Source organism: Ailuropoda melanoleuca, chromosome 6, assembly GCF_002007445.2.
Source record: "Ailuropoda melanoleuca isolate Jingjing chromosome 6, ASM200744v2, whole genome shotgun sequence".
Taxonomy (NCBI): Eukaryota; Metazoa; Chordata; class Mammalia; order Carnivora; family Ursidae; genus Ailuropoda; species Ailuropoda melanoleuca.
Genome location: NC_048223.1, coordinates 131,508,517 through 131,520,341, shown reverse-complemented (window position 1 = coordinate 131,520,341; position 11,825 = coordinate 131,508,517). Strand labels below are relative to the sequence as shown.

The 11,825-nt window shown below is 53.1% G+C and overlaps 1 protein-coding gene across 1 annotated transcript; it reads right to left on the bottom strand.

The window, feature by feature from the left end:
* Nucleotides 1-606: 606 nt before the first annotated feature.
* On the bottom strand, nt 607-11,383 carry LOC100472056 (cytochrome P450 2E1). Its single transcript, XM_002928709.3, has 9 exons — nt 11,173-11,383; nt 10,104-10,263; nt 6,702-6,851; nt 6,238-6,398; nt 5,653-5,829; nt 4,450-4,591; nt 2,227-2,414; nt 1,679-1,820; nt 607-942 (listed from the first exon to the last, which is right to left on the bottom strand). The coding sequence occupies exons 1-9, from the start codon at nt 11,347-11,349 to the stop codon at nt 755-757; spliced, it is 1,485 nt and encodes a 494-aa protein (XP_002928755.1). The 5' UTR covers nt 11,350-11,383; the 3' UTR covers nt 607-754.
* Between the last annotated feature and the right edge of the window lie 442 nt (nt 11,384-11,825).

The following is an 11,825-nucleotide window of genomic DNA, read 5'->3' as shown; positions in this document are numbered from 1 at the left end:
TAACCAACTGCCCCACCCAGCAGACCCCAGAACAAGTGTATTTTTCATCCCACAACACAAATTCACCCCTTTTAGTCTTTTTTGTGCTAAAAAAAAAAACATTGGCATGATTCAGGGACCTCACAAGGACGCTTTAAAGAGTTCTGTGCTTCTGTCTGGGACCGGTGCACTTGGTGAACCCTCTCCTGAGGACGGCAGTGGTGGGGGCTTCCTCTGTCCTGATGAATGCGCACCTTGTAAACAGCCTAGAGTTTTTGTTCCAGGTACAAAGTCACATTTTAGTGTTAAGAGATAACAAAATATCTATGTTGACTTTTCAGACATATTTTACTCTTAAAATATAGCACGTGATGCTGAGAAGTGAGCCCAAAGGAACAGCTCCACACCCTAGGGACAGATGTAGCGGATCCGTGTCTGACATGGCTAACAAGCCTTCAGAGGTATGTTATTTTCCCCTTTTCCAAACTACAAACTAGCATCTGTCTTCTTTTTTGGGAACCCTGGTGACTGGGCACTTGCACTTTCCTGGAAGAGGTGTGTTTACGTTATTATGGTCTCGCTCACCCCTGTTCCCGGGAACCCAATATAGACTCAACTAGGTCATGGTTTGTTTCAATTTGTTTAATTAGTTTTACACAATGTTTTTTGGACTTTGCTGTCAAATTTCATCTGACGCACTAACTCTGGAAAGCAGCATCTCTAGCCCAATTTACTCCCTGTGAAGCCTTGACTGGGGGCTGGGGTGGGGGGTTCTTCAGCCCGAGCGGGGAATGACACGGAGTTTGTAATGGGGTGGGATCTTGGCAAACCCGATTACGATTGGACTGAGGTCAATATCCTTGGGGTCAACAAGAGACTTCAGGTTAAAGTGCTGCAGGACAGCAGACAAGAACAGGAACAGTTCCATGCGGGCCAGGCCTTCTCCAACACACACCCGCTTTCCTGGAAGTGACAATAGTGCTGCTGAGACTCTGAGGACAGTGAGGCAGCTGGGGGGGGCCGGGTGGGAGAGGGTTGTGGGTAAACTGTCACCCTAAAGCAGAACTGAGCCCTCTCTGACCCTTGGAAGGACGCACATAACACCTTTCAGTGTACGAATATCCACGATAGACATGTTCAGGGACCAGGACTCAGCAGCATAAACCTACATGGGCTTGGGAGAGTGATCTCTGCCCAGTGCTCCCCCTGACATCCTATAGGGATGTGGGGCCACAGCGGAAGCCAACACTCTAACTTCAAGTGCTAGGGAGTTTGTTACATGGACTTCTCTCCAACCAACCACTGAGGAAAGGCCCTGGAGGAGACCAAGGGCCTGAGAGAGGGCACTAGGACACAGCTTAGGGAACACCAGATGGTCCCATGATGAGTCCAGGTAACCAAAAGTTAGGTTTCATTTATTAACCCTTATTTAAAATTATTGAGAATTAGGTAATACAGTTTGGAAAGATTTTCACTAAGCCCTATGAAATAAAGTTTTATCACTGAATGAAGAGAAGTATCTGCTATGCAGAAAGAATAATTCATCTCATTCCCAGGACCTCTGGTGAGAAGATGCCATCCAACCTCTGTGAACAGGGAAGAACACATTTGGGTCCCCCGTACAGGTGCTTGATCGTGGCAGAGAGCAGGAATTGGGGACAGTTCCCCAGGGAAGTCCCCCCATCTTCATGCTTCTTACCTGCGGAAAACGCCTTGAAATAGTCACTGTATTTGAACTTTCCATTTTCATTCAGAAAGTGCTCTGGCTTAAACTTCTCTGGGTCGGGGAATTCTTGTTTGTCAAACAGGAGGGAGTCCAGTGTTGGAATTACAACTGTGCCCTGGAAGGAACAAAGGCCGTGTCTGTCAGTCAAGTTAACAGAACATGGGCTTCCCACTGGCCCTAGTGGGGAAGTCGTTTGCCTAAGGACTAGATGGAAGTGGTCAGGGGTCAGGTCTGCACGGTGACAAGAGCTCTAATCTCATTAGAGGAGGAGCTCACGGGCTGGTTGCTACTGGTGTTGGTTTCTGGGGGTGGGAAGTACCACAAACCCCAGGCACTGGCCCAGGGCCCCTTCCAGATACTCTCCATTCCTTGGTCACCAGTCCATGTGAGGACTGCCGGGGTGGAATGCTGGCCTGGTAACCACCGTTCAGCCACATCTGCCAAAGGGTCCCGCCGTGGGCGGGTTAGTCGATGGGCTAGCAGGTGGTGCCCACGGTGGGTGCTCCAGGCTCACACCTGACCTTGGGGATGACGTAGCCTCTGAACACAGTGTCCTGGTTGGCTTCATGGGGCAGGTTGGAGGGCAGGAGGTCGATGAATCGCTGAATCTCGTGCACCACGGCGTCCATATAGGGCATCTCTAGCCTGTCCTTGATGGCGGGGATTCGGCTTGGCCCAATCACCCTGTCGATTTCTTCATGAAGTTTCTCTGCCAAGACACGAATGGAATAGATGTAAAGGGTCAAGTCCAGGCTGGCTGGGCACCCATCCACCCAGCACATGCTTATGGAGCAATCTCAGCAGTGCTTTGGGGTGTTCTGGATCCTTTGGACCCTTGGGTAATTCCTCCACAAATGCCAGTAAGAGCCCCGCTCTGGGAGGCTACTGAAAGACCCCAGCACGTGTTAGCCTCTAGCTGATTGTGGCTAATACAGTTCTTGACATTATGCCGGGAGCGGAGAGCAACAAAAGGTCTTAGAAATTTCCTTCGGAGGCGGGGTGCCTGGGTCGCTCAGCCGTTAAGCGTCTGCCTTCTGCTCAGGGCGTGATCCCTGCGTTCTGGGATCTAGCCCCACATCTGGCTCCTCCGCTGGGAGACTGATTCTTCCTCTCCCACCCCCTGCTTGTGTTCCCTCTCTCGCTGGCTGTCTCTCTGTCAAACAAATAATCTTTTTTTTTTTAAAGATTTTATTTATTTATTTGACAGAGACAGCCAGAGAGAGAGGGAACGCAAGCAGGGGGAGTGGGAGAGGAAGAAGCAGGCTCATAGCGGAGGAGCCTGATGTGGGGCTCGATCCCAGAACGCCGGGATCACGCCCTGAGCTGAAGGCAGGCGCTTAACCGCTGTGCCACCCAGGTGCCCCCAAACAAATAATCTTTNGAGCCTGATGTGGGGCTCGATCCCAGAACGCCGGGATCACGCCCTGAGCTGAAAGGCAGGCGCTTAACCGCTGTGCCACCCAGGCGCCCCCAAACAAATAATCTTAAAAAAAAATTTCCATTGGAGGGAAATCTCTGTGTTAATTATTACCCCAGGCTGGTTTATTGCACACTTCAGGAAGTGTGGAGGCGAAAGGCAGAATGGAAACAGATCCACGTGGCCTTCTGCATGCAGAGAGAGGGTCCAAGGTCTGGGCATCCCTCTCTTTGACAAGTTGCTGGGGCCTTTCAATATGTTGAGTGAATGACAAAATCATGTGCCATGTGGTTCCCAGGTAAAAACGTACAACACATCCAGTATGGCTGGTATGCTGATACGGAACAAGCATTAAGTGTATGAAGTCGAGCACAGAGACACCACACACTGTCCTGGGACAAGTCTGGGGGTGGGCAGGCAGGGGGCTAAGGAGGGGCTTCAGCAACCTGTTTTCAAGAGCCCTGAGGCAGGCACTACAAACTGCTAACACAGGTTACATTTGGCAGTGGAGTACGGGCCTCAGCCGTACTTATTTTCTGTCTTTTTCTCTATATTGGAGATTAGTCATAAGTAATCATGTCCAAGAGTTTTTCAGTCTGTAGCTCCCCCAGTACACACTGGTCAGAAGTTCTCTCAGATCCGTGGAAGGCTTTGCCCCAGAGACTTCCGGCTCCTTCATCCCTCGCCCTTCTGTGAGACAGAAGCAGCCGTGGCTTTGGGGTCAGATCGGACCCTGAACAGGTCACATTCCACATCCCTGGGGGAAATGACCTCATACCCTTAAGAACACAGTGCATTCCAGGGCTTATGCCCGTGCCTGGCACATAGCAGGAGCCAAAGTACTGTTGGCAGCACACCAAGCATGCCTCGGGGTGAGGGGACTCCCTGGAGCAGAGCCCAGGGGCAGGGGGACACTAGGGCTGGCCGCTGGCCATGTGGACACCCTCACCCCATCCTGCCCTCTCTCCGTTCTGCCTGGCAAGCCAGGCCTTGTTCAGAGGCAAGGGCGATGCTGTTTTCACTGCCAGACGTCGGTTATCTTGTGGAGCGGGGTGCAGACGGCATCGCACTGCTCCATGCTGGCGTTGGCTCCTCTTTTCTGGAATCGGGTGTGTGTCAGTGGGGTGTGGGGAAACTGGTATTCAGGAGTGCCGGGTACCCGTCATATACAAGAACGCTTCCACTGAATTCATGCAGGGACCCCCTGTCACTGCCATGAGGGTTAACAAGCAATGCCAGCTTCCGCTTTGCAAGCAGAAAGCTACACCCTAAATGGTCCAGCCTGACAGCTCCATAACCCCGAATCCTTGCCTGCTACTTGGCCTACCTTCGATCTCTGGGTATTTCATGAGAATCAGGAGCCCATATCTCAGAGTGGTGCTTGTGGTCTCTGTACCAGCAAAGAACAGGTCAGCCACGGTCACAGCAATGTTGTCCAAGGTGTACCAAGGCTCGGAACTGTACCTTCCCTGCAGATATTTGAGACAGACAGGGACCCCATAAGAAGATGTCTTCAGGTGGGTGAGAAAGAGACCTCTGTCTCCCTCAGCCTCAAAAGAACCCAATAGCCCAGCCAGTTCCACAGGGAAGAGAGGGCAGGTGCACATGAGGGTATCCATGATCGCCTCCATGGCACAGTTAGGGAAACCAAGGATCTCAGAAAACCGGCCACGGGCAGGACTGTGCCCCTCCCCCAGGCTGTGGAGACTTGTGTCCCTTCTGTAGAACTGAGGCTGTGCTGGGGGGGCGGTGGCGGTGGTAAGGCCCTCCCTGGTCCCGAGCCGTGACCTCCAGCAGCCCAAGGCTGAGCTGTGGGACCTCTGCTAACAACCCAAGAATGGCAGGCTGCCCTTGGCCTCCTCCACACCCACAGTCAGCACCACTGGGTCCTAGGAGGCAGGAAAGTCACCAGGAAGCCAGACACCTGGGAGGGGCAGGGAGGAGCCCGACTGCTGGAAGAGCTTCTCAGACAGCCCCCGGCACTTCTCCGGAATTCACATACTGCTCTAGGGACACAAGAGATGTCAAAGGGGAGAGGAGAAGCTTCACCATTTGGGTGGGGTCCTGGAGTGCTGTCAGGGAGATGATGCCGGACAGCCTGGAAACCCATGTACAATTTGGGGTTTACATGCTGACAAGGAGTGTGGAGGGCTTCCCCCCAAATGAGACATGGTCATCGAAGTCAGAAACGGTTAGGAAGTACAGCCTGGAGGGAACCAACATGAAAGGCCCACTCACCCGGCCCCACAACCACTGAGGGCTTCCCCAAGAAAGCTGTCTTTTTGGCCAGCACTGTGGGCAATGCGTGGTGTCTGAGGCCGGCCAGGTAGGCCAGCTGTGTCCCCACACCTGTGACAGCAGGTGTAATGGTCATGTGAGGCCAGTGTGACGTAGGACCAGGAGCGTCAGAACGTGCCCCTGTGGGCCCCAGCAGTGTCACAGAGTCAGTCTGAAGCGTGCATGTGCGCACCCCCTCCTAGCAAACGCATCTCATTTCGTGGAGTCGGTGCAGCCAGTGTCTACACGGTACCTTCTGCAACTCCAGGAGCAGGCAGTCAGTGAAGTCCCGGAGGCAGTTGGGGTCCAATGACTGCTGGTGCTCCTTCACTCTTTCTGAAGTGTAATCTTTTATTTCAGACACGTTTTTTAATACTTTTCGATGGCTTCCAGGCAAGTACTGCAGACAGCTTGGGAAAATGTTATAAAGCTAGAAAGAGAGAGAGGGGGAATTTCTATTTTTTTTTTCCAGATGCAACATGGTTTTGTGTACTGGGCTATTATTTTCTCCAACTTGAACTTACGGACATCATATTGTAATGTTTAGAACATTTTGTCTCACAGTATCTTTTCAGCACCACGTTGTGGGGTGTGTGAGGTCACATGTTAGCAGGGTCCTCTTTTAAAGGGTACGACAGCCTCCCCGCGGTCAGCAAGGCAAGCATCGGGCTCCGTGGATATCTCCAGAAGCAACATCCAGGCTCTCGAGTTACACAAGGCCTGACCGTTCTCTGGCTTTTGGGGGCCTGTCTGCCCGTCCCCCAGTTCCCAACCTTGTCCTTTTCCTAACCTCAGTGGAGCAACCACGGGCAGGTGCAGACTAAGGGGGGGGCCTCACTTGGAGCCAGCCTGTGCTGAGCAGGTGGAAGTTCTCGTTGAAAAGCCTCTGTATCCTCAGACCCGTCTCATCCGTGTAGTCAAAGTGCTTGCGGAAGAGGATGTCAGCGATGACGTTGCAGGGGGCAAAGCCCAGGAGAAATGTGGGGTCGAAGGGCTGGCCTGGAAGACAGGGGAGTGGTCAGGGCAGCTGCCACCCACTAGCACTTTCCAGCGCCTGTGAGCCGTTGCCCTAAGCACCCCCGTAATTCTACAAGGCTTGTGGGAGCCTACTGGAGGTCGCTTTACTTCCCAGTGATCCCGGATAAACACACTGGACATGGAGAGGACCCCGAGCTGCAGACAGTGTCTGTGGATTAAGGCAACCCTCTCGGTGCCAGCAGCTTCGGATCGTTCCGGGGTCTTGCGGGCCCTCCAGGGCTGCCTCCCAGGCCATGTGTGCAAGGACCAGGCAACCACACGCACCCTGGGTGCCCTTGAGAGCTTCCAGCAGGAAGGGGATCTCCCTCCGGATCCGCTCCTCGTTGCCACGCTTCCCCATGCCATAGTCCCGGAGGGTGGTCAGGGAGAGTCGCCGGGTGTCCTTCCAGCCCGGTCCATTGTTGAAAGTAATCCCTAGGGGAGAGGGGACATCAGAGGAGTTACTGCAGACGCCCTGGGGCAGAGTGACAAGGTGAGCGGCTCCAGGTGGGGGGGCCCAAGTGGTGAACTGACCGGCCTGGGCACCCAAGCACTGGGACTGCCCAGTGTCCAAAAGCCTGGCTGGTCCCCCAGAGGCTGGCCTTCCACCCGACATTTCACCTCCCCTGGCGTTCTTCACACCATCAGTTTACTGCCTTTTCCCACTTTGCCCGAGTCTTCCCACCAAGAGAAGGCCCCGCCCCTTTCCCAGAAGCTGTCCTGTTTCTACTGGTTTGTAACCTCCACACTACAAATAAAAAAGTGCCGTTACTAGAACCTGAGCTGTCACTTGGCTCCCAGACTCCGCCAACTATCAGACTGGGAAGACCTCAGGCACATTCCCTCAGAGGTGTAAGCAGAGGTCTGGGAAGGCCGAGGCCAGCACATTCTAGAGGGAAGTCTGGCGGGCCTGAGAGGGACCGGGGTGGGGGAATGTGAGATGAGGCAGGGAGGAGGGCGGCAGCACAGGCCAGAGTAGGGTCTAGTTCCACCCTGAAGGGATCATGAGGTGGAGACAGGCAGGTGGACGGACAGCATGGCCCCTGACTGGGTGTGAGCCCTCGGAGGGTACACGGCACCCTGGACCCTACTTAGAGGTGCCATTCGCCGGGTTAAAAAACACAACCAGCGGGGCGCCTGGGTGGCTCAGTTGTTAAGCGTCTGCCTTCGGCTCAGGGCGTGATCCCGGCGTTCTGGGATCGAGCCCCATATCAGGCTCCTCCGCTGGGAGCCTGCTTCTCCCTCTCCCACTCCCCCTGCTTGTGTTCCCTCTCTCGCTGGCTGTCTCTATCTTTAAGAAAATGAAAACAAAAACAAAAAACCACAGCTAGGGCTGGTGTTTGGGGTCCTGTGGTCAAGTGTGTATGCGTGGAGCTTCAGATCCCTGCAGGGTGGATGCCAGAGACACAGCCAGGCAGCCAAGAGGGAACCCAGGGCATATGCGACCACACTCCCGCGTGTCTGTGGGAGCCTCTGATGGTCTCAGCAGGAGGCCAGCCTCCATCTTCCAGCGGCTGCAGCAGACACATTGACCCAGGACACAGGGCAGACAAGCGGGGGGACCAGAGTGTGTGCACTGAGGAGGCCAGAGGACAGAGCTCTGGGCTGAGGACCCAAGAAGCTGGCAGGGACAGCAGGAAGAGGGAGTGCCCAGTGGACCTTCCCAAATGGCTGTCACATGAGGACTGGGGGCATGGTCAAGGAGGCAGACAATTTTAAAATGGTATTGGGAAGAACTGTGTAGCAAAGGGAAGGTGGAAGATGCCAGAAAATGTGAGGAGAAGACAGAGAGACAGATGCTAAGACAGAGACGGAGACTGAGACAGAAAGATAAGACAGAGAGACAGAGGGATAAAGGGGGAGACAGAGAGACAGAGACTGAGACAGAGACAGAGAAACAGAGACTGAGACACAGAGACTGAGACAGAGAGACAAGACAGAGACAAAGACAGAGACAGAGAGAGACAGAGTGACAAAGATAGAGACAGAGAGACAAAGACAGAGACTGAGACAGAGTCAAAGAGACAGAGACAGAGAGACGGAGAAACAAAGACAGAGACAGAAAGACAAACACAGAGACAGAGAGACAGAGACAAAGAGACAGAGAGACAGAGAAGGAGATCCCAGAGGAACCAAGACATTGGAACCCAAAACAGGCTGAAATGGAGACAGTAATGCTTCTGGGTCAGAGCCTCATGAACATTCCCTGAAACGAAATTTATTGAAATTAACGAGGGCCCTGTGCTCACTATTATGCTGGTATTTAACATTTGCATCATTTTTCCTGGGAGATCAGAGGCATCCCATGTACAGGGTCTGGGTCACATGGGACATATGAAAATAGGACTTAGGAGCCACAGGCAGGACAGGACAAGCCCCCTTGAGTCCAACACATAGAATGTGAGTATGGCCCCTGCTGGCTGCATTCAGGGGCCCATGACTTGGACCAGGGGTGGCAGATAAGGGCTCCCTGGAAGCAGGATGAGCTCCTTGACCCCACAACTCCTGCTCTTGTGGGGCAGCAAAGCTCCCCTTGTGTTAATGACAAAGACTGAGGAAGTTAACTCTGCTTTCGGCAACCCCGAAAAAGTAAAACAAACCCACAATGTCCAAGAAAGAAAATCAAATGCCATTGACAGTGACAGGGTAAGATCTTGTGAATGTAGATGGGAATAAGGGGTCGGCACCATTAGAACAGCGGATGCAACTGTAAGCACATCAATTTGAAATTTCTGCATAAAATGGATACAGGTTTTCTAGAGATTTGTCACCAAGGTTAACGCAGGAAAAACTAGAGGCTTCTGGGTTTTATAGGGTAGATGGGACACTGCTTTATTTCTAATGTGCTTTAGAAACTCACTAAAACGACAGTGAGCAAGGGGAAAAGAATCACCATACAAGGTCGGGGGTCAGACAGACAGTGGTGGGTGCAAGCTCTGAGGGCTGTGAGCTGGTGGAGCTGTGAGCAGGTGGCCCCATGGGCTCCAGGGTGTCCCAGGAGACACAGGAGGTGGGCGCTGGAGTCGGGAGTCTGGACAGTACTCAGATAAATACTCAGACCACCAGATCCCAGTCCGAGGTAACAGTGCACATTCTAGAGATGAGAACCCAGGGCCCTGAAGAAGAAAGAGAGGTGGGGCTGGCAAGATGGGATCTTGTGGAAGTCCCTTTGTGAGCTGGGGCTGCTGTGCTCAGAAGCACAGGTGACGTATCAGAGGTCCCCAGGGTTAGGATGTGAACTGCAGCTGACCTAAGCCCCACAGACAAGCAAGAGGCCCAGTGGGCCTCGGTGCCTGGTCTTAGGTCAGGGGCCTCGAGCGTGGAGCACCAACACACAGAAGCAGGTGAGGCTGTGAGTGGGAAGAGCTCCCCAAACTGAGGCCCCAGGAGGCTGGAAGGGCTGTGGGAGGAAGTCACAGCTCATTCACCAGAGGCATTTCCCTCTGGGATATTTCTCTATAAACACATCTGTCCTGCTGGTCAGAGTGTGGGTGCTGGAGGTCCTGGTTTTTGGCTACACATCTGTCATGGTAGTTTCCAGTAAGGTGTGTCCTGAGCACCTGGATTGATGGGGGATCTCTTCACCCTTTGGTTTTGCTGTACTCCATCTATGTGGTCATTATCCCTGGTATTCCAGGACCTGGCTCCCACGCCCCCGTGGCGGGTGCTCTGAAAAGTGAGGCTCACCTCTGTCCTTGTGAAACTGGAATGCAAAGATTTCTCCTCTGCCAGAAAGGTCGTTCTTGTGGTCAAGCAGGGCTTCCTTCACTGCCTTGTAGCCATGCAGGACCACGGTGCGCTGGGAGCCCAGGTACAAGGTGAACACTGGTCCATACCGCTCTGCCAGCTGCAGAGACCAGCAAGGAGCCAAGTGAGACCACTGGGAAGTCAGGGAGGAGGTGGGCCAAGCTTTAAACACAAAATTGTTGTTGACCAAGAGAACAGAGATGGATCTGGGGGAAGACAATTCTTTGTCCGGCCCAACTTGGGAAGACCCTTCCCATGGCGACTTTCTTCCTCATACCTGGGCTCCTGGACACAATTAACTTTGTGGGCTGACTCCTGTCCCTCCCCTGAGGACCCTTTGCCAACATCTGCCCTATCACCACCACTGTCTGCTGTCCCCAAAGTCCCAGACCCCAGAGTGCTGCAGGAGGACCCTGGGCCAGCACTGTCCTGACCTGCACAAGCCCATCCTCCATGGTGCACAGAGCACTGTCACCATCTCCCTTATCTCAAATGGTTCCCATGCATGTTGGGTTCCCTACGGCACCCTTTATGAACTCATATAATAGATGTAGCAGCTCATTCACTTTTCAGATTTGTTAGCTCATTCACTGTTCACAACAACTGTAGACAGACGTACCACACGGGGTGGCTGACACCACTTTTCACCCTATTCTTTGGCATTTAGTGTGCATCTGGTGTGAACGCATGGTCCTCCTCGCATTGCAACGGCGACCAGCAGCAGCCCAAGACACACTGGCCTCCCCAGGCCGTCCAGTTACCTGGCATCTAAGCCATGGCTCAAGCAGGGTTTCTGGGGCCAGCCACGGCCAATGCCCACTCCAGGGCTCCATGCCCACGCTGTGCACTAACTGAATATCTTTAATGTCACTCTTGGATGCTACTATTACGTCAGTTCACTCATAACAGGCTGGTGTTGAATAACAACTTGTCTGACGATGAATTGAATGCACACATACTAAGTCTAATCCCTGAGTTCTCCTCCGCTAACCAACAATATTGCTCTTACCTTGGTGAGAGACTTGGGAAAATTCTTCAAATCCAACTGAAGAAGATTCCCAATAATGGGCAGTGGAAAAGGGCCAGGGGGCAGGTTCCAGCTGCTGTAGATCTGCTTCCAGACAGAGATCAGCGTCAGGGTGGCTGCCCACACCAGCAGGGCAACTGTGATGCCCAAGGCAGCCATGGTGCCTGTGGGGTCACTGCTGACTTATGGGAATGCTCCCAAGAAAGAGAAGCTTTTACAGTGCACCCTCGGGAAGGAGGGTAACTAGCCAACCAATGCCATCTTCCTTTTCCTCTGGCCCAAGATATTAGTTTATTATTAGCTACTGTTGGCCATCATTTCAAAAGCTGATTTCTGTAGTGGTTACGTCCAAGAAACTCCATCCTGGCACCCACCTTACGACACTCAGGATCTGTCAACACTGAACCCTGGTGCTAGCATCACAGTCAGCAAACACCGAAGCAGGGAAATACCACCACACCAATGCTTGGATCAGAAGATCACCCTGGTTCGGACAGGAGAATTCAGGTTATGTGTATACGTGCAGCTTGGGGGTGGGATCTATCTAAGGCAGCATTGATTATGTGCTAATGAGCATCTCCATGGCAGAGTGCTGGATCTCGAGGGGCAAGTCTCTTTACATCTGATCCGGTTTG